This window comes from Oculina patagonica, chromosome 6 (genome assembly GCF_052425735.1).
Source record: "Oculina patagonica isolate OP01 chromosome 6, crgOcupat, whole genome shotgun sequence".
Taxonomy (NCBI): domain Eukaryota; kingdom Metazoa; phylum Cnidaria; class Anthozoa; order Scleractinia; family Oculinidae; genus Oculina; species Oculina patagonica.
The window spans coordinates 36,590,055-36,610,878 of record NC_135763.1 but is presented as its reverse complement, the minus strand read 5'-3'; the positions used below and the strand labels follow the sequence as shown (position 1 = coordinate 36,610,878).

General features: G+C 40.0%; 2 protein-coding genes across 2 annotated transcripts; both read left to right on the top strand.

Moving 5' to 3' along the window:
* Positions 1 to 19,475, top strand: LOC144657598 (uncharacterized). The gene is made up of 9 exons (XM_078517951.1): positions 1 to 317; positions 3,145 to 3,317; positions 5,398 to 5,507; positions 7,072 to 7,175; positions 12,740 to 12,780; positions 14,393 to 14,499; positions 17,240 to 17,365; positions 17,861 to 17,934; positions 19,302 to 19,475. Exons 1-9 carry the CDS (start codon positions 154 to 156, stop codon positions 19,468 to 19,470), a joined length of 1,068 nt encoding a protein of 355 aa, XP_078374077.1. The 5' UTR covers positions 1 to 153; the 3' UTR covers positions 19,471 to 19,475.
* Positions 9,272 to 12,432, top strand: LOC144657623 (uncharacterized). The gene has a single exon (XM_078517980.1). The coding sequence runs from the start codon at positions 11,693 to 11,695 to the stop codon at positions 12,050 to 12,052; it is 360 nt and encodes a 119-aa protein (XP_078374106.1). The 5' UTR covers positions 9,272 to 11,692; the 3' UTR covers positions 12,053 to 12,432.
* Positions 19,476 to 20,824: the final 1,349 nt, after the last annotated feature.

Below are 20,824 nucleotides of genomic sequence, written 5' to 3'. Positions count from 1 at the left end.
ACTTCTCCATAAAATGATAAATTGCGTGACGTACGTAAATGTTTCAAGGCCCGGAAGAAGTAAGAAAGCGACTTTATACACAAGCAGCGTAGTCAACGAAGCATGCATTGCGACCTTGAAATCATTCGATAATCGTTAAAAGCTAAGACTACAATGGTTGTTTATCTTTTCGTTTTTAAAGCGTACTTACTGTGCTCGAGTCTGTTCACACGATCGGTGTTTTCGGATGAAGAAATGGAAGCGGTTTGCCCTCAATTTTCAGGCGGGTATGATCATTACTGCGTGAATGAAAGGGTCAAGAAATTAGCAAGCCAAGGGTAAGTTAACATTTGTCTTTGTTTTGTTCTCGATTTACAAAGCGTAGAACCACACAGATGAAGGCTTTGGCGTAAAAACGTCGAAAATAATCAGTTTACAACCGGTTGGGTCTAAAGTGACCTGACGGATTTAGCGAGCCACACCGCTGAACTTCCTGAAGAGTTCGTAACGCGATGTACAGATGCAAAGCTCTGCAGCACAGTTGTGAGTTTAACTGAGAGACTCCAAGCTGAAGGCCACAAAACGCATTTAATGTTATCATTGATAAGTATTAGTGTTGTCGCCTCTTTAAGTCAAAGGTATTCTGACTTTTGTTCTATTCGTTTTGACAATTTGGATTTGAAATCTTATGACGTGCAATGTATTGAAATGACGTACGTATGAAAAACAACAACATGCAAATTGAAGCGGTGACGTATCGTGTGTAAATTAAATATTGGACTTGCTAAACCAGCTGACCCTGAATTTTCAATTTTCAAGAAGTGTTTCGCTTCTGATTATAAATACATGTTTATAACAATAAATATATATGATATATAGCCACTGATTCTAAGTAATTAAATTTCCCTGTATTTGTTGATGTGAGGAGACCGGACTCGAGAAGGCGGTGGAAATCGAGCCTAACTTTTAGTTTGACTTGGCAAAGTTCCTGCTCGCAGGCTATGGATTTTCGATAAAACCCCATTTTCTCGGATCGATTAATTAAACGCCGCTTCTTAAATAAATGCCAGGTTCCAAGGTGGAGTTGTAAATAAGTCCCTGAAGTATTATTTCAAGGTATACGCTGTAGCTGTAATGGAAAAATTTATAATGGCATGCATCATGAAACCCTTGCTTTATAATATAAGCCGTGCTCCAATAAACTGCAGGAGTCAAATATCCCACGCGTCCACTAGGCCAAGTTTGAACTAAACACCGAGGGCTTTCAATCGTGAAATATGCGTTATCGACCAAGCGTGAAGTCAAGATGACTGGATATTGCATTGGCCCAGTTCTTTTTGCGCTTTTGTGGATCGAGACGGAAGTCGAGGTCACTGAAAAACGCAAAAAGAAAGAACGAGGTCAATATCCTGGCATCTTGACCGAACAAGCTTGGTCAATGAAGAATTTATTATATGGCCAAAAAGGAACTTTTTCTTGCGATGCAGGAAATCCCGAGCGGGCAAGATAGGCCCATTTAGCTCGCTAGGGTAGCCAAGAAGAACACAGAATTCGCTCCATCTTACTCATCTTGCCTGCTCGCGGTTAAGCCATAAAATAAAACTAGTGATACCTATCGGTAGAAAGTCTAGAAATGCCAACGAGTACAACGGGACGCTTTATGATTTTGGTCGATCAATAAACATTGCGTGTTTTCTTTGAAAATCTTGAATGTTTATGGAATAAAATGCGATTTTATGAAGGCTAAATGAGGAAAAAGTTCTAAAGTACAGTTGAACCCCGGTAACTCGAACTCTGAACGGAAACGAAAAACAGTTCGAGTTAGCGGGGTTGTTCGAGTTATCCGAGTTCGAGTTACCGGGGTTCTACTGTAATACCAAAGAAGTGAAGATTTAGTGAGAAATCTTGTAAACTTCATGCTATTTGAGAGTTTCAAGCCATTGTTGTCCGATGCCGCTATTTTGGAAACGTTTCCGCTGTTTATGAGCCACTAAACACGGAAAATAAATTACGAAACAAAAAGCAAACTTTTACAAAGATTTGCCAAAACAAAGCATTTCAAACTTTCCACACTGCAGTTAAATCCATTCAGCACATAAGTATTCAAAACATTTGAGGTTTTAAAAGGTAAAAGCTTGGTCGGACAAGTTTGTGGCCAAAGATGGAACAAGTTTATTTTATTATTCCGAGAACAATTCATCAATGCGTGACTCAAATGCAACGTTGAATTGTTGTTGTTGAGACACTGCAAATTGCGTTCGGGCAACCAGCTTTTAGAAAAATTAAAGGCCCTGTTTCACGAGAAAAAAAACGCCGGACAATCCAGGAAAAAATGTATAGTATAGGGAATTTAGGGAAATAAAACTCTCTTCTGATCGATAAAATCCGTGTTGTTTACTTTAATAGCCAGACCTAATTTACATGTAATTACGCATGAAATTTGTATGACTTCGAAATTTTCGAAGCTTTGGAAACCTTGAAGCTTTGGAATGCATTTCTTGCCTTCATCTTAAATGAAATGAAATTCTAAACAAAGTTTAATTCAAGTTTCTTTCGTATTTCAATCTCTAGTTCGGGAATTTTGGCTTTTTGAAGCGAACAGATTTGAAACCTCTTTGTTATCTGAGACGCATCTTGTCTGGGAATTTTAGTTGCCAGTAAATCATGCACGTGCTGAACAAATTAGTAGCGCGCTGATTGGCCAAACTACAACAAAGTGTGCACGTGCTGAACAGATTCTGCTGAACGGATTGGCTAAAAACATCAGAAATTGTGTCGTCACGATCTACCTTACATTACATTACATTACTTACATTACTCGACATTTGGAGTGTTTCTGAGATTTTTTTCGCATATACAAATCTTCTCGCGGCTCTATTTCTCCGCCTCGTCAGGCCTTCTGGTCTTCCAGAAGGCCTGACTCGTTGGCAATAAGGTATATAACCGCTCCCTCCTCCTCCCTCCTCTGTGGGCCACAGAGGCTCCCTGGAGGAGTGGAAGTGGAAAGGGGAGAACGAGGGTTCCTTTCTCCAGCCTCTCAACTGCCACTGGTGTAGGCAGCACGAAAGAGGCCTCTGCACAGGAGGAGACATATATAAGCTAAAAAGTTGCAGCCTTATTTTTATTGCTAACCAGCTTAAAACAGAAAAATTGTGTTACTTTCAGTGAGTATTTCACAGATGATTATGATATGGATTACCGGTATGGAATTAAAATCTGTCAGGAAGCGGACACGTACAGCGACGAGGACAGAGCAGTTCGGCAGTATAATTTTTATAAGCCACCTGAGCCATGGGCTACAATAGGAAAGTTTGAAGGAGCTTATGCTACTGGTGGAAGTAAGTAACAACGTCAGCCCAGTTATAGGTTTTGTCCTGGTTTTGTGAGGAAGTACATATATCCAATCCAATCCAATCTAGTCTGATTTTAAAATGCCACTGAGCAAAATAGCAGTTTAATCAGTTTAATAACAAACTTTGATTTTGAGGCTTCTTTAATGTTAACTGAGAACAACTTTATATGCCATTCATTTTTTTTTTTTTAACCCTTAATATGCTAAGTCCGGATTATTCCGGGATTTAGGGGAATGGCCATTCAACCACTTATGACGTCACCAATTTACACGTCAGCAGATGTTTGTGACGTGCAACTTATAGAGTTTGGATAGATCTTTCCACAGGAGTGTCCATCTTGAACATTGACTGCATTCCGACAGAGCTAATCGAAAAAAACGTGATCAGTTTTTGGTGTAAAATTGGTGCTAAAACAGGCCAATATACCCGTACTTGATCATGGTCTCCTTTCCAGGGTTTTCCATTGATTAGATAAGATCAAAACTTTTCAGGCCAGTAGAAGGGGTGCACAGAGTAAAAGATAGAGAGAAGAAGAAAGCAGAGAAAAAAGAAAAGGAAAGGAGCAAGGAAATAATCGAAACGGTTCAGCAAAAAGAGTCCAAATTTTGGCTTATGCGCATGCGCAAAAGTAAAAAGTTGTACATTTTTACATGGAAATGTCATCAAAAACTTAATGCAGTGTCAGAAAGTGCATTTCTAGCAAAGTTTAGAGAAAATAAGGACCGTAGAGCCAAGAAAATCGATTAACGCGTTTTTTGGAGTCATTTCAGCATATTAAGGGTTAAGATTCGGAACAAAATAAATATTTGCGAGCCTAGGCAGGAATTTGTTTATGCAAGTGGATTAAAGAAAGGGATGACGTAAGTAAGGCCCTGTTCACACTTACCCGGGTTAACTTGAAAACGCATCCTTTTTTCTCCGGATAGGCCAACCGTCTACACTGAAACGACGTTTTCGTAAACGGAGCATTCCTAAAACGCTCTCCAAAGTAGAGAATTTTGAAAACGCAATAGAGTAGACAGCAAAAACTGAGCTTTTTGTAAACGCTGACGTCAAATAGTCATGTGATCTCTGTCAAAATAGCTTAGGAATAGATGATTTTCACTGTCACGCAGTTGTCACGCCGCAAAAAATAAACACAAAACTATTGAAAAAAAGGAATCAAGAATATTACAGGTTGTAGACAATTACTGGATTAACAACTTGTCCAGGTCTCAGATCTGTACGGTATTCCGTACTCGAGTTATACGTCAAAATGTTCCACACAAATTTAGAAAGCACAGTATGGAAACGCCATGTTGGTGCCCATAAGGAGGGAAACCAGCATGGCGGTCTGAAATCAATGAAAACACCTGGAATTCATGATCACTTCTACTACAAAACGCGGTCAGTTAACCCTCATGAACAAGTAAACATGCACATAAACACTTCTCGCAAAACCTCAACTGTTTAGATTGTTAAAAATCACAAGATGAGGCATTTTTTAAGCATACGTGACAGCCTTATGGCGGCCATCTCTGATGTCGTGAAGTGTGAAACTCCGAAATTCAAAATACTCTATCTTAAAGACGGCGGATGCTATCGAGCTAACTTCAACAAGATATATATTAAGGACGTCTAATGAAACATATCGTTTTCAAATTTATCCGGATTAATGCTTATTATGTGGACGGAAAAAAAATTATACGGAAATTTTCGCTCACTACTACAGTTCATGCAAACCGTGTGACTCATGCAAACCTCGGACTTGTGTGTTACTCGAGTGACTGCTTTTCTAAAGATTTTTATTGAGTGGCGCATTGCTTTTCTAGCCAAAAAAGTGGTGTAGCCGCCGGTTTAAAGCTGTTTTAAGGTTTCTTGTTGATTTAAATTCAGTAATCCCCTATTTCTTTCACCGTTCCTCATATGCTAAACGTCTTAAAATCATAAAAAAAATCCTTGCATGTTTCGGGGACCTTTTATTGAATGACAGTATGAATGACAGTATTAGCCTTTGGCAGGAAAACGTCAAAAAGGTAATGGGAAAAGTAGCTAACACGCGTGAAAAACACTTTTTATTTGACAGATAACTGGCTGATGATAAAGTATTTTCCTGGCGAAAACAGCACCAAATGCGCCTCTGGCGAGAGAGCTGCCGTCCGCCTGATAATAATTTGTGACCGCGGTGAACACAGGGTAAGCTAAATGAAAATAATTATGTTTAAATTCTGTACGTCTTGACGTGGGTCAAGAAAAAGTAATTTAAAAACGTTTTTTAAATGTATTTATGCTCAGCGTTCTTACAAAAAATGCAAAAATGTTTAAGGTAGAGTGGCTGTTGCTTAGGGCACAAATTTCATGCGCCAAATATATCTGACATATGTTCAATTTCAGAGGGGATTTTTCAATATAATCTATAAATGAGACCCGTACCTGCCGATCCAAAAGTATGCCTTTAAGGCTGTTTTTTTTTGTCTTAAATAGGGTATGGTTTTTATGGAAACCAAAAGAGCATATAAAATTATTTTTTGTTTGTCTCGTTGAATTTAACTCTATTCAGACCGGGCTTTTTTGGACCTTCTCAGACCGGGGGGGGGAGCCCCCCTATTTAACTTCCAGAATATTTAAGCAATCACCATGAAACTTATAGGATGTATTGTATGTCCGAAACTCTTTCTTTTGGTATACGTCACGTGGGATGGTGACGTCACATCACGTGACAATTACATCATGATGTCAAAAGAGCCGCCATCTTGGATCCGCCATCTTGGATTTCAAAATTTTTCCAAAATGCCAGAAAACCACCCAAAATCACTGCAAATTACTCAAGATCAATAAAAATGTGCTTTTAACTCGTAAAAATGTAAAAATAATTCCATTTAAGTTGATTTTTATTAACAAAAACACGCAAAGTTACAAATCTGGGAAAACATGCCTGTCAAAATGCCGTTGCCATGGTGATGTCAAGTTCCTGACACATCATCCAACCCTACCAAATTGTTGCCAGATAAATTTTAGGAAAACTCAGAAAGTTTGGCAGCGTTTGGTTAAATCTTAAAAAAGTTATAAAAGTTCAAAGTCAGCGCGGGCCTCAAGAGCCCCCCCCCCGGTCTGAATAGGGTTAAGTACCCCCTCCCCACCTCTCCCACCCCAGAGGAAAACAAGTTAACCATAGTCGACTTGAAAAATCATTTACAGAATGCATGCCGGTAACTTTGTTCTTTATGGCAATGTCATGATGTTCGTTCAGTTTCAAGTGAGTTTGTTCTTTTACTGAACATTTATTTCCATGTTAACTATATGTTCATTAAAAATTGGTTTACATGATATCGGAAAATCGGTAAGTTAAATAGTCGCTAAATCTTGCTTGAAAAAAATCGCTTAAATTAGTAGCCGCTAACAATAGTAACCTTAAGGTTACTTTCTGTAAGCCTGGTCGTGAGTGCGTTGAGCTAGCTAATGTCACGGTTATGGGAGGTGAATCTCATATTTTCGATAAGTTGTGAATTTTTGTTTGATGTTTAAGTAAACTTACATTGTTGTTAGTTATTTTCACGCAATCTGTTCAAATTCTGCTCAAAAAATGCTGCATTCGGCCGGCAGAGTGCCTGCTATACTACCGAAATTAGTGAATTATGCTGACTCGTAATTCTGCCGGCAGCGTGTTTCCAAGCCTACAGCTACAGTTGTACCTGATGTTCAATTATATTGTAAACGGCATCTATTTATGTAAAAGTAATTTCCCTTTCATGTTTTACAGGGATCTCTAAAAGTTATTGATGACCCTTCATACCAAGAGTGTTCCTATCTGTTTGAACTTAATCACGAAGCTGCATGTTTTGACTTTAAACGATCGAGCAACGTGTAAGTTATCTTTCCATTATAATGAGCGGTGCATTACATAAGTAAACTGTTAATTGGGAAATTGTAATGTCTCACGAATTTGCAATGCAATGTACTATATTGTGTAACGATAGGTCATGTGACCTCTCATTAGTTATTCATCTTAGCCCATGTGCTCAAAGGCTAGGTTACATAGCAGTTAGGGAGAGTTGAGTTGTTCACTTGGGCTATTGCATAAAAGTTTTGTTCCCGACCTGTTGAGGAACAGTAGAATTCTTTGGAGGTAAGGACAAAAAAACCTGTGGATTTCCTTAGGAGTAAGATAAGAAATACACGAATTCTTTAGGGGGAATGGGTGAAAAGCTATGGAATTCATGAGGGGTAAAACCCGAAAATCCCGTGGAATTCTTAGGGGCAAACACTTTTTTAATGGAATTCTTGAGGGCTTACAGCAACTCATTTTCAAAGAATTTCATTGGGGTTTAAGGCATTTTCAGTGGATTTTAGACGTTTTCAATGGATTTCTTAAGGGTAAGAATGAAATAACTGAAAACACCTTTCCTCGACAGGGGGGGGGGGGGGCGGATATTAAATGCAATAGCCCCTTATATTTGTTGTGTTCAATACAACTTGGGACTTCTTCAGTCAAATGTTTTGTGTCGTTTGAACTACGTCTTACAAACAAACAACTCCAAACTTAACATGGTGTCAGAAGTTATCGTCATTTGAGCGATTGAACGTCCCTGGAGCAATTTTAAAGGCCAACAGTAATTTTGAAATGCCGCCGCGGGCGGACCCTTTGCAAGCACCGCAAGCACCTCAACCAACTCCAATTTTACAAGCAACGTTTCGCCACCGCCACCTATTGAATTATCGATCGGGTAATCTTCAGCTCATTTGGAAGCAGTGGAAACAGGTTTGGAGTGCCTACGAGCTTGTTACTCGACTTAACCAGCAAAACCGATGAATTCTTGGTTTTCACATGACGTCATCAAAATTCGAAAATCCAAAATTGAGATACCCCTGTCTTTTCATCCTTCACTGGCTACTAAACGTCCTCAATATATATCTTATTGAAGGTTAACTTTTTAACTCGATAGCATCCGCCGTCTTTAAGATTTAACATTTTGAATTTCGTGGTTTCGCGCCACACGACATCAAAATGGCCGCCTGAAGGCTGTCACGTATGTTTAAAGAAAATGCCTCATCCTGTTATTTTTAACAATCTAAACATTTGAGGTTTAACGAAAAGTGTTTATGTGAATGTTTACGGGTTCATGAAGGTGAACTGGCCGCTTTTTATGGCAAAAGTAAATGCCATATGTTTTTATTGATTTCCGGCGGCCATCTTGGAGCCCTTCACATGGACTCCAGCAAGGAGTTTCTATACTGAGCTCTCTAAATTTGTGTAAAATATTTTGAGGGATAACTCAAATACGGAATACCGTACAGACCTGAGAATTGGACACGTTGACTATGTAGTTATTTTCTACAACCTGTAATATTCTTGAATTTTTTGACTCAATGGTTTTGGATTTTTTTTTTAGCAGCGAGTGACAGTAGCGTTACTGGCATGACAGTGAAAACCAGCAATACCGCGTGGCCGCGTTCATCATATACTTGCATCAGGCCAAAAGCACTGTCGATTCACAATGGTCTTCCTTTCCTAACCCCCGAAGAAGAGAAGAATATGGCGAAAATCATAATTATTGGGGGCATATATATTGCAAAGTGACAACTTTAAACAATTAAAATTCAATGTAATTAGCACTATTCGACCAGAGTTATCAGTAAAGGAATGCTCTATTTTCTGATTCAATGACGGATCGATTAAAATACAAACACCTCTACTTTGGCGACTACCATGCGAAAAAATAATGTGTCCTTCCCACTCTTTTTTCCATATAGATTCGTCACTTATTTCTGAGTACGTTTCCTGAAGGAAATGAAACGAAGCATTTTGATCTTTTAGATATGAAAAAATGCTCATCCCGGCTTTGCTTGGTCTCTAATACCACGAACATTCAACGGTACTATTTTACAGTTTTGGTTTCTTGAATTATTCATAGTAGCTACAAATGAACAAAGCTCGTAAAAAAAAAACACTTACACCAGGATCGAAAATAATAATTAAAGTAAAATAAAAAAAAAACAAAGTTAAGTTTAGAGTGTTCCTCTGTCCTTTTTCAGTAACAAATCCATCTCTATAAACTAGTTTGTTTTCACAGATATTAAATAAGTTATGTAAGTTATCTAAATCCTCCAAACAATAAATTCTTACCGGTGATCCGTCCAGCGACGTTTTAACATAAACTTTTCCATCCAGCGTCCAGACACTTTGAACCAATCCATCTTTTCTCATGTTGTTCGCTTTCTTAATTGTGCTCCGTCGATAAGAAATAAATTTTTATTTATGAAGATACGAGGCTCGCGGTCGACTGCAGCGGAGTAGCTTGCAGAAGGAAAAACATCCGAAGCCTTGACGCGCTTTAACATTACCCAGCTTTTATAAAGTTTGGACTTAACCTTGTGACTCAAAAATTTCACAATAATCCGCTTATTTCTAGGAGACTGCAGGTGGAATTAGATGAAGAAGCTAGCAGGCTCAGTACCTTCCAGGCCCGGCCGCTACCAATGGCATAGGATTCCATTTGGAATCACATCAGCCCCAGAACTCTTCCAGATGAAACTCGATCAGAACCTTGAAGGTCTCAGAGGTGTCTTCAAAATTGCTGATGACGTTTTGATCACCGGCCAAGGGGACACTGCAGTGGAAGCAGACCAAGATCATGATCGGGACTATAAAACCTTGCTGGATCGATGTCGTGAACGAAACATAAAGCTTCATTGGTCACTGCCTAACCAAAGATCGTCTGAAGCCGGAGCCAGCTTAAGTTCAAGCAATCCTAAACATGAAGAAGCCTGGAGATTTAGCTTCTGTTCAAAGGCTGATTGGCATGGTCAATACTTATCCAAAGAAGTTCTTGCTTGACCTCTCCCAGATGGTCCGTGGTCCTGAGGCAAAGAACAAATGAAGCCTTTGATAAGATCAAAAAGGCTGTCACCTCCACACCAGTCCCCAAGTATTTTGACACATCAAAGCCCACAGAAGGAAGTGGAGATGCCTCATCGAAAGGAGTTGGATTTGTGCTCACCCAAGACGATCATCCAGTCACCTATGCTAGCCGTGCTTTAACACAAGCAGAGCAGCACTACTCGCAAATAAAGGAAGAGTTTCTTGCTCAAGTGTTTGGACTGGAACATAACCACCAGTATGTTTATGGTAGAAATGTACGTTGTCCTTTACACTGTCCATTTCACGTAAACCACTGGCGTCAGCCCCCAAGCGTCTACAAAGGTTACTTCTTCGCCTTCATCAGTATGACGTAGAGATTAGATATCGCCCAGGCCGTGAAATGTACCTTGCAGATACCCTGTCAAGAGCGTATCAGAGTCCCAATGTGAAAGAGCCAGGAAGAAGCCAAGCCAGAGGAAGAAGTTGAAATCATCCATGCTAAAGAGTACTTAGTCATCTCAGAAGTACAATTGAACGAGATAAAACAGGCGAATGCAAAAGACTCTACCCTGCAACTCCTGCAGACCCTGAAGCAAATGATCCTTAAAGATTGGCCTGATAGTAAAGCCTCAGTTCCAGTTGAAATAATCCCGTACTTCAACATTAGAGAGGAACTAGCAGTTCAAGACGGCATCCTCTTCAAGGGCCCAAGATGCATCATTTCCCAGAGTTTAAGGAAGAAGCTTAAGGTTGAAGAAAAGATTCACAGAGCCCATACTGGAGTTCAAAGTTGTTTAAGAAGAGCCCAATAGGTAGTCTTCTGGCTTTCCATGAACCAGGAAATAACCGACTACGTCAAACAGTGCGTGTGACGTCTGCAACACCTTTGCAAACCAAGAGCTGCGCGAACCCCTCATTGTTCATGATGTTCCTCAGCGACCCTGGCAGAAGGTTGGTTGTGACCTGTTCACGATCGAGCAGAAAGACTACATGTGTACTGTTGGCTACTATTCAGGATATTTGAAGTTGATTGGCTGGAGAAGAAGACAGCAAGTGCAGTCATTAAAAGGTTGAAACGTCACTTCTTGAACCATGGAATACCTAACCTTTTTCAGACTGACAATGCCCCGCAGAGTTTAGAGAGTTTGCCATGACCTACGAGTTCGAGCATGTATAATCAGCTCACCAAATTACCCACAGAGCAATGGCCGTGTGGAAAATGCAGTGAAAACAGCCAAGCAGCTCATGAAGAAGTCCAAGGAAGCTGGTACTGACTGTTATCTAGCCCTATTGGACTGGAGAAACACGCCCTCAGAAGGTGTTGGATAATCTCACGTGCAGAAATTGTGTGGCAGAAGAACCAGAACACTACTGCCAACGACATCAAGCCAACTTGAACCAGCAGTCCCGACTGGCGTGAGAGACAAACTTCTTAGAAGAGGGAGGTTGAGACCCAGTACTACAACAGGCCTAGGAGGACACCCGTGAACTTCCTCCACTACACAAGGGAGATGCGGTTAGAATGCTACCAAATCCACGAGCTGGAAAGTGGTTAAAAGCTAAAGTGGAAGATCAGGTGCGCTCATATGATGTGCGCACAGAAGATGGTAGAGTGTTTCATAGAAACAGAAGACACCTTAGGAAATCCCCACAACCACCAGCACCTGTGCCACCACCCGCGGAAGAACCTGTCATCCCAAGAGATTCACTACTTCAGGCAACAGAAGTAGTCCCGGTGGAGCTACCAGCAGAACCCGCCTTGATACAAGACAAATTTACGGAAGTTTCACTCTCACATGCCTTAGTCCTGCCCACAGGAGTCAGAGCTAGTGGTCATCAGATCAAGATCCCTGCTCGTTTCAAGGACTTTGACATGTCTTAGACTTTATTTTTGACTTTGACTGTTTTAAGGACTCTGACATGTCTGACTCTATTTAGACTTTGTTTTGACCTTGTTTTGTTTTGGACAACTTTTGGGTCAACTGTTTGACCCCATTTATCAGTTATAAGACTTATGTTTATCATGAACATTCATAACATTTGCATGCTTATAGAGTTAGTCTTTTTCTTTCTTTACAAAAGGAAGGGTGTAACGATAGGTCATGTGACCTCTCATTAGTTTTTCATCTTAGCCCATGTGCTTAGAAGGCTCGGTTACACAGCCGATAACCAGAGTTGAGTTGTTCACTTGTATGTGTTGTGTTCAATACAACTTGGGAGTCAGTCAAATGTTTTGTGTCGTCTGAACTACGTCTTACAAACAACCCCAAACTTAACATATTGCACGCTCACCCGACTGATGGAAAAGAAGAGTAAAGATCGTCTCTGGCGCCGTAAATCGCGTGACCGAAAGTTGTTTGGAGTCGGGTGACTGGAAAACCGGAGCGAATAGTACGAATAGTGCATTTAGTGCGAATAGTCGCTTGGCATAGCCGCGAATAGTGACGAATAGTCGTAAATAGTCGCCGCTATTGCAATAAATACTATATATTAAACTTATATAGGCTCTACAAAATTAAGAGAGAATGGAAGTCAAAATGTAATTTTATGAATCCCTTTCTCTTCACAGATACCCGACCGACCACCAACTTTTTTCACATCTACTCTACCGTAAGCTCGTGTTTTTTATTATATTTAACAATTATTCGCCGAAGGCGAAGTGATTATTGTTGAATTGCGTCTCGGGGATTATTCAACAATAATCACTGAGCCTGAGGCGAATAATTGTTTTAGTATAATTTTCAGAGGTGAATATCAAAAACTGCAAAATAACAATAGAAAACACGAAAACAACAAACAGAAAAGCTCGCTTGCATACGTGTAAAGCAGTTTAATTCATCGAATGAAATCATAATTTATACTCAAGTTTTAGCAATAAAACGGAACAAAACAAACACTACGAAAAAGATAGATATATGGTACCTTTGTTTAATTGTTGGTGACTTCTGAGCAATTGTGTGAATCCTCTCCAAATTACTAGCAGAAGAGAAGAGAACTAAATAATGTTTTGACAGTCGATCTGACTGAGTCGATCTGGTCAGTCGATCTGAGTCGATCTGGCCAGTCGATCTGGCCGTGTGCGATTTCCAAAACCACCATGTTTACGATCAATTCTAACACCTTGAAAACCATCTCTTGAAAATATTTTCGGTCCAAAAGCCGTGGTAGTAAATTTGCAAAATTCCCAATGTTTCATATATCCAGGATTTGGAGTGATTTCTTGTAAATGAGAGAAATTTTCATTCAGCAAATGCTGCCATGTTCACTGGCCTGGATGGCAAACGTGGCATGGCTTAGTAGCCAAACCTTCAGATGCAATATTCACCGCCTAGCGCGGTGAATATTGCGACATAGTTCGAGTTTCTCGACCAATCAGAATTGAATGCACCTCTGGAAATTATACTAATGTTATGTATTAACTTTTGTGAAGCTTTATTTACTGTTCGGAAGTTCCTACACGTAAAATGTCTGGGATCATAACTACGTCTTTGTGCACCAAATGAATAACTCATGTGTGCAGTGCTGACAGTTTTTTCCACACTGGTTTACATTAACTTATTAACACATCAGCTTAACATGGTATAGACTTGCTCCAAGTCGCTCGTGTTTTCCTTGTGTCCTGAAGAGTTATTTGAATAGATCGCTTAAAAGAGCAATATGAAATCGCGCACTGTTCTTAAAACACTTTCATGAAAAGTAAACTTCGCCTTAAGACTCCTTCCATTCCCCTTAGAACACGCTGATGTTTTCTGAGCAAAGCCTTGGGGGGGGTATATTCATTTGACCTCCTTTTTTTAGACCTCGCGCACTTCGCTATTGAATAGTTGCCCAAGAGTTGCCGAGTATCTTTGGGACAGCCTAAAGAGGGGGGGGGGGGGGGTGAAGTAAAAAAATAGGAATAAAAAAAACAATTCACTTTACTCAATAAATCAATGCAATAGCACATCGGTTTGAACATGTTGAAAGCCCTTGATATGGCTTCCCATCTTTGAATTATACTAACCTTTCCTATTTGATTTAAATACAGTAATCCTCTATTTCTTTCTTCGTTCTTTATATGCATAAACGTCTGAAAATCATAAAAAAAAAAAATCTTTGCAAGTGTCGGGCACCTCTTATTGAATGACAGTATGAATGACAGTATTAGCCTTTGGCAGGAAAACGTCAAAAAGGTAATGGAAAAAGTAGCTAACACGCGTGAAAAACACTTTTAATTTGACAGAAAACTGGCTGATGATAAAGTATTTTTATGGCCCAAACAGCCCCAAATGCGCCGCTGGCGAGAGAGCTGCTGTCCTGATAATAACTTGTGACCGCGGTAAACACAGGGTAAGCTAAATGAAAATAATTATGTTTAAATTCTATAGGTCTTGACATGGGTCAAGAAAAAGTAATTTAAAACGATGTTTTTTGGAGCTTATAAATAAATGTACTTATAATTATTCTCAGCGTTCTTACAAAAAAAGCAAAAATGTTCAAGGTAGTACGGCTGTTGCTTAGGGCACAAACTTTATGCGTAGCTTCTATATAGCATTTGATGCAATTAAAGGTTCTCATTTCTGCCATATATTTATCTGAGATATGCTCAATTTCAGTGGGGATTTTCCTATATAATCTATGAGACTCGTACCTGCCGTCCCAAAAGTATGCCTTTATGGCTGTTTTTGTCTGAAATGAGGGGAGAGGAACGGTTTAGGGAGGAGGGAGAAACGGCCAAAAAAGATAGGGAGGAAGGAGAAAGGAAGCAAAAAAATAGGGAGACGGGAGAGCAAGCGTGAGAAGGGAGAAGGGAGATTTATTTTTTTAAAGTTGACATGATTGCTTAAAGCCTTGATCGCTCTTAATTCAAGGGCCTCATCGACCCACAGATAAGAGCATTTGACCAGTTTTTACTTGTAGTCTTGACAATTTCTTGCCCTCTCCTCGTTCGGTCACCATTTGAACCGTGCCCAGTCTTTGCCGAGCGCTGATGACGGCAGTCATCCGTCTCATTTTCCCAGTTTTTTGTGTCTTTTGTTTGGCGTCGGCTTTGAGAGGTGGAATACGGAATTTTTTAAGGGCTTGTTTACAAGCAGGTAGGGTAACCCTAGTGCTAGGGTTACCCTAGCAAGAGAGTTAGAAGATAGTCCGGGTTTACAAGCAAAAATTCGCAAATAGGGTAACCCTACTGCCCTGGTCTACTTACACCGGTTACGCTTCAGTTAACCTTGTAAATATAGCATGTAACAGGTAATAATCGTAGGGCCAAAACCGATTTTCCTTTTTTTGGTACGCAGTTTATCAGTTACAGTAAAATCATATTTCAATTTCTAAGGAATGGAACATGTTTAGTAGCTGTTGAAGGAAAATGCATCCCACCTCAGAATGATGTCAAAATGCAAGGAAATGGCACTTGAGAAAACCTAAATTTGGAAAATTTCCTGTGAGGCACGCCTCCAGTACCCCCCCCCCCCCCCGAAATTCTCATTAATGGGCTCCTGCCTTCATACGGTATTTAAAATAAATTTTGCAAACATCAAAGTGTTAGGCTCAAGTGACAAAACCGAAATGTAGTGCGAGAAGAACTAAGTGATAATGACATAGAAGACGTGTCTCGTAAGTTTTCCTTCTATTTAGGGACGGACCATTATTTTCTTGGAGGGGGGGGGGGGGAAAATTTTCCTCTGCTAAATTTTTGTTTTAGTTTATGCACCTCTGCAAACATTTTTTTTCGAAATTCTTTCTATTTTTGTTATACATATCGCTTTTGCAAATAATTTACCTTGTCTTTCCAGGCCCTGCAAACAATTTTTTTCAATATTTTTCATCCCCCCCTCCAAAAAAATAATGGTCCGTCCCTTAGATCTGTGGAAACGAAGTATACTGCAATGTAGTAACACATCAAATAAGGTCAAATAAGCCTCTTAGAGAACTAATCAGGGAGAACGGTGAAAAAACAGGGAGGAGGGAGAAACGGCCGGAAAAATCAGGGAGGAGGGAGAAAAATAGCGAAAACAATAGGGAGATAGGAAATTTAACTGCCCGTTCCTCTCCCCTCTGAAATAAGGACTGGTATGGTTATATAGAAACCAAAAGAGCATATAAACATTAACATCTTTATCTGCTTTATCTCCCTTCTTCGGGCTTTTTGAGATCTTTGTGACAAGTTGCGTGATTTGTTATGTGATATCTAACCACATAAGTTTCTGTTATTGTTGATGATTCAGACAATCAAATGTATTCATGCGTCATTGCACAACCGGTGCTCTCAGATTACAGGGACGTCGCAGAACGTTGTCAGACTGGACGCAATCGGCGTGTTTGATTCTAATAAATCCTCTCTTAAATACTGAAATGCTGTTTCTTACAATCTTCAAATGAAAAAAGAGAAAAAGAAGAAACCAAAACTTTCATTCTGTTAGGAAAAGCTCTATTCACTGTTTCAATACATAAACGGCCAGGTCTGAAAACCACGTTTGGTGTACGTGTGAAATAGGGTTCGTCAATCTGAAGAACTGGGCGTTTTAAACACAAGAACTAGTTGTATGTATGCCCTGCAATGCTCGTAAAATTCACGTTTTCTGCTCAAGTTCTCCTCAGAAAACGAAATTCTTCTCGAATTCTGCTCGATAGAGCTGATTAATTAGACTAGTATTCATTGCGTCTAGCAAAATTGTGGTCTAAATTTTGACTGGTGGCGCTACTTAGATTATACGTTCTGCGAGCCCGGTCGTGAGTGCGTTAAGCTAGCTTATCATAGGAGGTGAATCTCATATTTTCGATCGTGAGTGCGTTAAGCTTGTAGCTTATGTTATAGGAGGTGAATCTCATATTTTTGATTAGTTGTGAATTTTTGTTAAATGTTTAAGTAAACTAACATTGTTACGTATTTTTTCGACTGAAATCTGTTCAAATTGTCCTCGGAAAGGCTGAGTTCTGTTAGCAGAGTGCCTGCTATCGAAATTAGTGAATTATGCTGACTCGAAGTTCTGCCGGCAGCGTGTTTCGGTCAAGCCTAGTACCTGATGTTCAATTATATTATACACGGCATCTATATGTGTATGTGTAATTTCCTCTTCATGTTTCACAGGGATCTCAGAAAAATATTGATGACCCTTCATACCCAGAGTGTTCCTATCTGTTTGAACTTAATCAGGAAGCTGCATGTTTTGATTATAGACTTAACAGACTTAAGGCTAAAGAATCGGAGCAACGTGTAAGTTATCTTTCCATTATACGGAGCGGTGCATTACATAAGTAAACTGTTAATAGAGAAATTGTAATGTCTCACGAATTTGCAATGAGTGTACTATATTGAACGCTCACCCAACTGAGAGAAAAGAAGAAGAGGGAAGATCGTCTCTGACGCGGTACACGCGTGAAAGTTGTTTGGAGTTGGGTGACTGGAAAAAGCAAGTTCGAATAGTACGAATAGTGCAGTTAGTGTGAATAGTCGCTTGGCATAGCCGCGAATAGTGACGAATAGTCGTAAATAGTTGCCGCCATTGTTCATAAATGAGCTTAATGCATGCTATAAATTAAACTTTTACGGGCTCTACAAAATTCGCCACCACATGCAAAGCAATCTAGAAATCAAAGTTAATCATATCCTTACAAACCGTCGAAAGGGAGCCACTTGCTTACTTATCCGCTCACTCTAAGATAGAATGGAAGTCAAAATGTAATTTTATGAATCACTTTCTCTTTACAGAATGCCATAGATAGTCCTTTTTCTATCCATGAGAATGCCAACCGACCACAAACTTTATTTACATCTACTCTACCGTAAGCTCATGTTCTTTATTATGACATTGTTATCTATTAACTTTGTGAAGCTTTATTTAAGGCCTACAGCATACACACATCAGCTTAACATGGTATAGACTTGCTCCAAGTCGCTCGTTTTTTCCTTGTGTCCTGATAGAGTTATTTGAATAGATCGCTTGAAAAAAATATCTATATGAAATCGCGCGCTGAAAAACGCGTGGAATCTGGCGCGCGAAGCACACTGTTCACAAATGGCTCGGAACGAGCGATCTATGTCACTTGCAGGAAATCGATTCTGGCTGTCGTTTTGTGCCGCGAAACTAAATGGCATCATTTTATTTGCATTCAGTTGTTTTTTTTCATCTAACCGGACGTTAGTGTCTTGTGCCGTGTGCAATTTGACGCGCGCCGTGGCGTGTGTGAAAATTGCGACTTTCTTCCTTCATAGCTTTAACAAAACAAAATTCTCTTGACCCCATATCTACAATCTCACAAAATACACATCTATGTCGGCCTTAAAAACAGAGGCTGCGAATAAATGTACCGAAAAACTTTTCTCCTTTTTTCCAACGAAAGAGTGACAAGTCAAAAAAGTGACAATTCAAAAGAGTAGTTGGATTCCATTGGCCAATTTCTATGACATCACCGGTGACGCCACATTTCAGAATTGGCGCGCTGCAGGTAAGACACTGGAGTTCGCTCGTTCTGCGATCCACCGCCATTTTGTTTTTCAAGTCCACGGGCTCGCGCCCTCCATGTCCGTATCCAGCGGTGTCCTGCGAATGAAACAAGCCTTTTGGAACATGTCTAAACCATTGTATTAGCCGTGACATAACATTATGGTGTTATGCAGCAACAATTCATTGCGCTTTTGCAGTGGTGTTTAGGCTTCAAATTATCACTAATTGAAGCTCGCCGAAACTTCACAGCTCCTTCATTACCTGGGCAGTAGACCCTGTGTGTAAATTTCAAGGCATGGACTCTTTCAGTTTGATCATTAAATAGATTATGTAAGTTAAGAATTCTCTAGCAGACTAAAGGTCGGCACATACTAGGGGACTAGTCGCAGGGACTTGTCGCAGGGACTTGCTTCGGGGGCCAGTCCCCTAGTGTGTACTCGTATTTTGCATCGAAATTCTAGTCGCAGGGACCACATTTTTGGTCCCTGCAACTAGTCCCACGAATTAAGCTGGTTTGATTCCTGGGACTAGTCGGCAGGGACCAATAGTCCCACAAATCGGTCAATTTTTTAGTGTGTAGACACTAAGGGATAAGTCCCTGCGACTATTCCCTGCGACTAGTCCCCTAGTGTGTGCCTAGCTTAATACAGCTGCATGTGCTTGACATTGACAATTGAATTTTTTTTTTTTTTACTTTCTTTGTAGACTGATTGTTGTGGGCTCAGTTTGTTTAATCCTTGGCTTCTTGTACCAGAGATTCGTTGTTGGTGCTCAAGGACTGGAGCAAATCCCTAACTATATAGTAGTATATAGTAGCGTCCTTCGCAGACGTTCTTTGGGCTCGTCACGCGTTTCGTGGGGGAGAAACGCGTGATGAGCCCAGAGAACGTCTGCGTAGTAGGCTATAACTCTAGACACGTTAGTTTTTTAGTGGTTAGTTATTGTCTTTATCATGTAGACGAACTCCACTTAGCCTAAAGTTCATGGTTCGTTCTTATTCTAAAATGGAGCTCACAGATCTCACGTTGAACAATGGAGATTTTTTGTCGAAACAAAAACAAACGGCCTTAAAGCATGCATGATAAAAGTGGGCCATTATTTTTAAAAACGGTTTCTTACGCAAGATTGTAATAAGTAAAATTATGAGCAAAATACTTAAAGCTCCTGCTAAATAAAGAAATCCGTCTGTTTTACCATACCTGTGATATATTGCGTGAAAAAGGGGGTTTTACAGTCTTATAACTGCAATTTTATATTTTTCGTGAATTGTGAAAGGGCCGTTTTCATGAAACGTGATCTATACACCCCATCCCCGCCACCCCCCTCCCCCTTACAAACGTCAGTACCTTGGTAGAGCGGGCAGCCGGTGCGAGAAAGGTGAGAGGGTGCTAATGGGGGTACCCAATTGTCAGTTAACTGCTAATTTTAGTTATCTGTTAACTTTCCTATTCTTACAGAGAAAATTATTACGTCATAACCTGAATTTTCTTTACTTCAGCACGTCAGTGATAAAAAAACAAAAAGACAGGCATGCACGACTCTCACGCACGTGTATTACCCATTTTCATAATTTCGATCTCACGAGTATATCTTTGAAAGACTTAGTACCCCTTTTGTATAATATGAGGGAAGGTTCTTTGAATATTTTCTTGTGCAATGGTTGTTGTTCTATAAAATGCCAATTTTTTATGGGTATTTGCTTCAAGTTCGGACTGTGTTTGGTACTGCTGGTTGGTATTGCGTTACAAAAGGCAAGATTTAAGTTTTGATTGGAGGGCCTACTTCCTGATTTCAAAATTAACTTTCGCGAGAGTTCTTTAGACTAGGCTTTCTGGGTAACCTCTCTCGATAAAATGTGATTGGAAGTGCTTGATTTTTTCCAACCTCGTTGGCTTTTCTCTTGGTCGGATTTTCTCATCAAATTTTGTTTGAGAGGAATTTGTTCTAAGCAGTCTCAGGCGTCCCCATTGATAAAACCTTTACTAACTTCTGGTTGGTGACACGAGGAGTAATAAGTGTACTGAAATGTGTCAGTGGGCTTGTAATGGGTGCACATGTCAAACACTGATTAGTATGATGCGTCCGCCATTTTAGTGCCCATGGCAGATCCGTGTGTAGGCAACAACTTTAAGTCAAATGCACCGAGTCCAAACTTTTCCGCTTGTCGTTTGATTGATTTCCATGAAATCGATCAAATGTTTACAAGCTACGTCCATTGAATTGTGCTT

Excerpts from the sequence above, each read along its gene's own strand:
- LOC144657598 (XM_078517951.1), top strand. The coding sequence starts at position 154 with ATGGTTGTTTATCTTTTCGTTTTTAAAGCGTACTTACTGTGCTCGAGT. Across the intron at positions 7,176-12,739 it reads TTTAAACGATCGAGCAACGT|ATACCCGACCGACCACCAAC; the intron begins GTAAGTTATCTT and ends TTCTCTTCACAG. Across the intron at positions 17,366-17,860 it reads CTAAAGAATCGGAGCAACGT|AATGCCATAGATAGTCCTTT; the intron begins GTAAGTTATCTT and ends TTCTCTTTACAG.
- LOC144657623 (XM_078517980.1), top strand. The coding sequence starts at position 11,693 with ATGCTACCAAATCCACGAGCTGGAAAGTGGTTAAAAGCTAAAGTGGAA.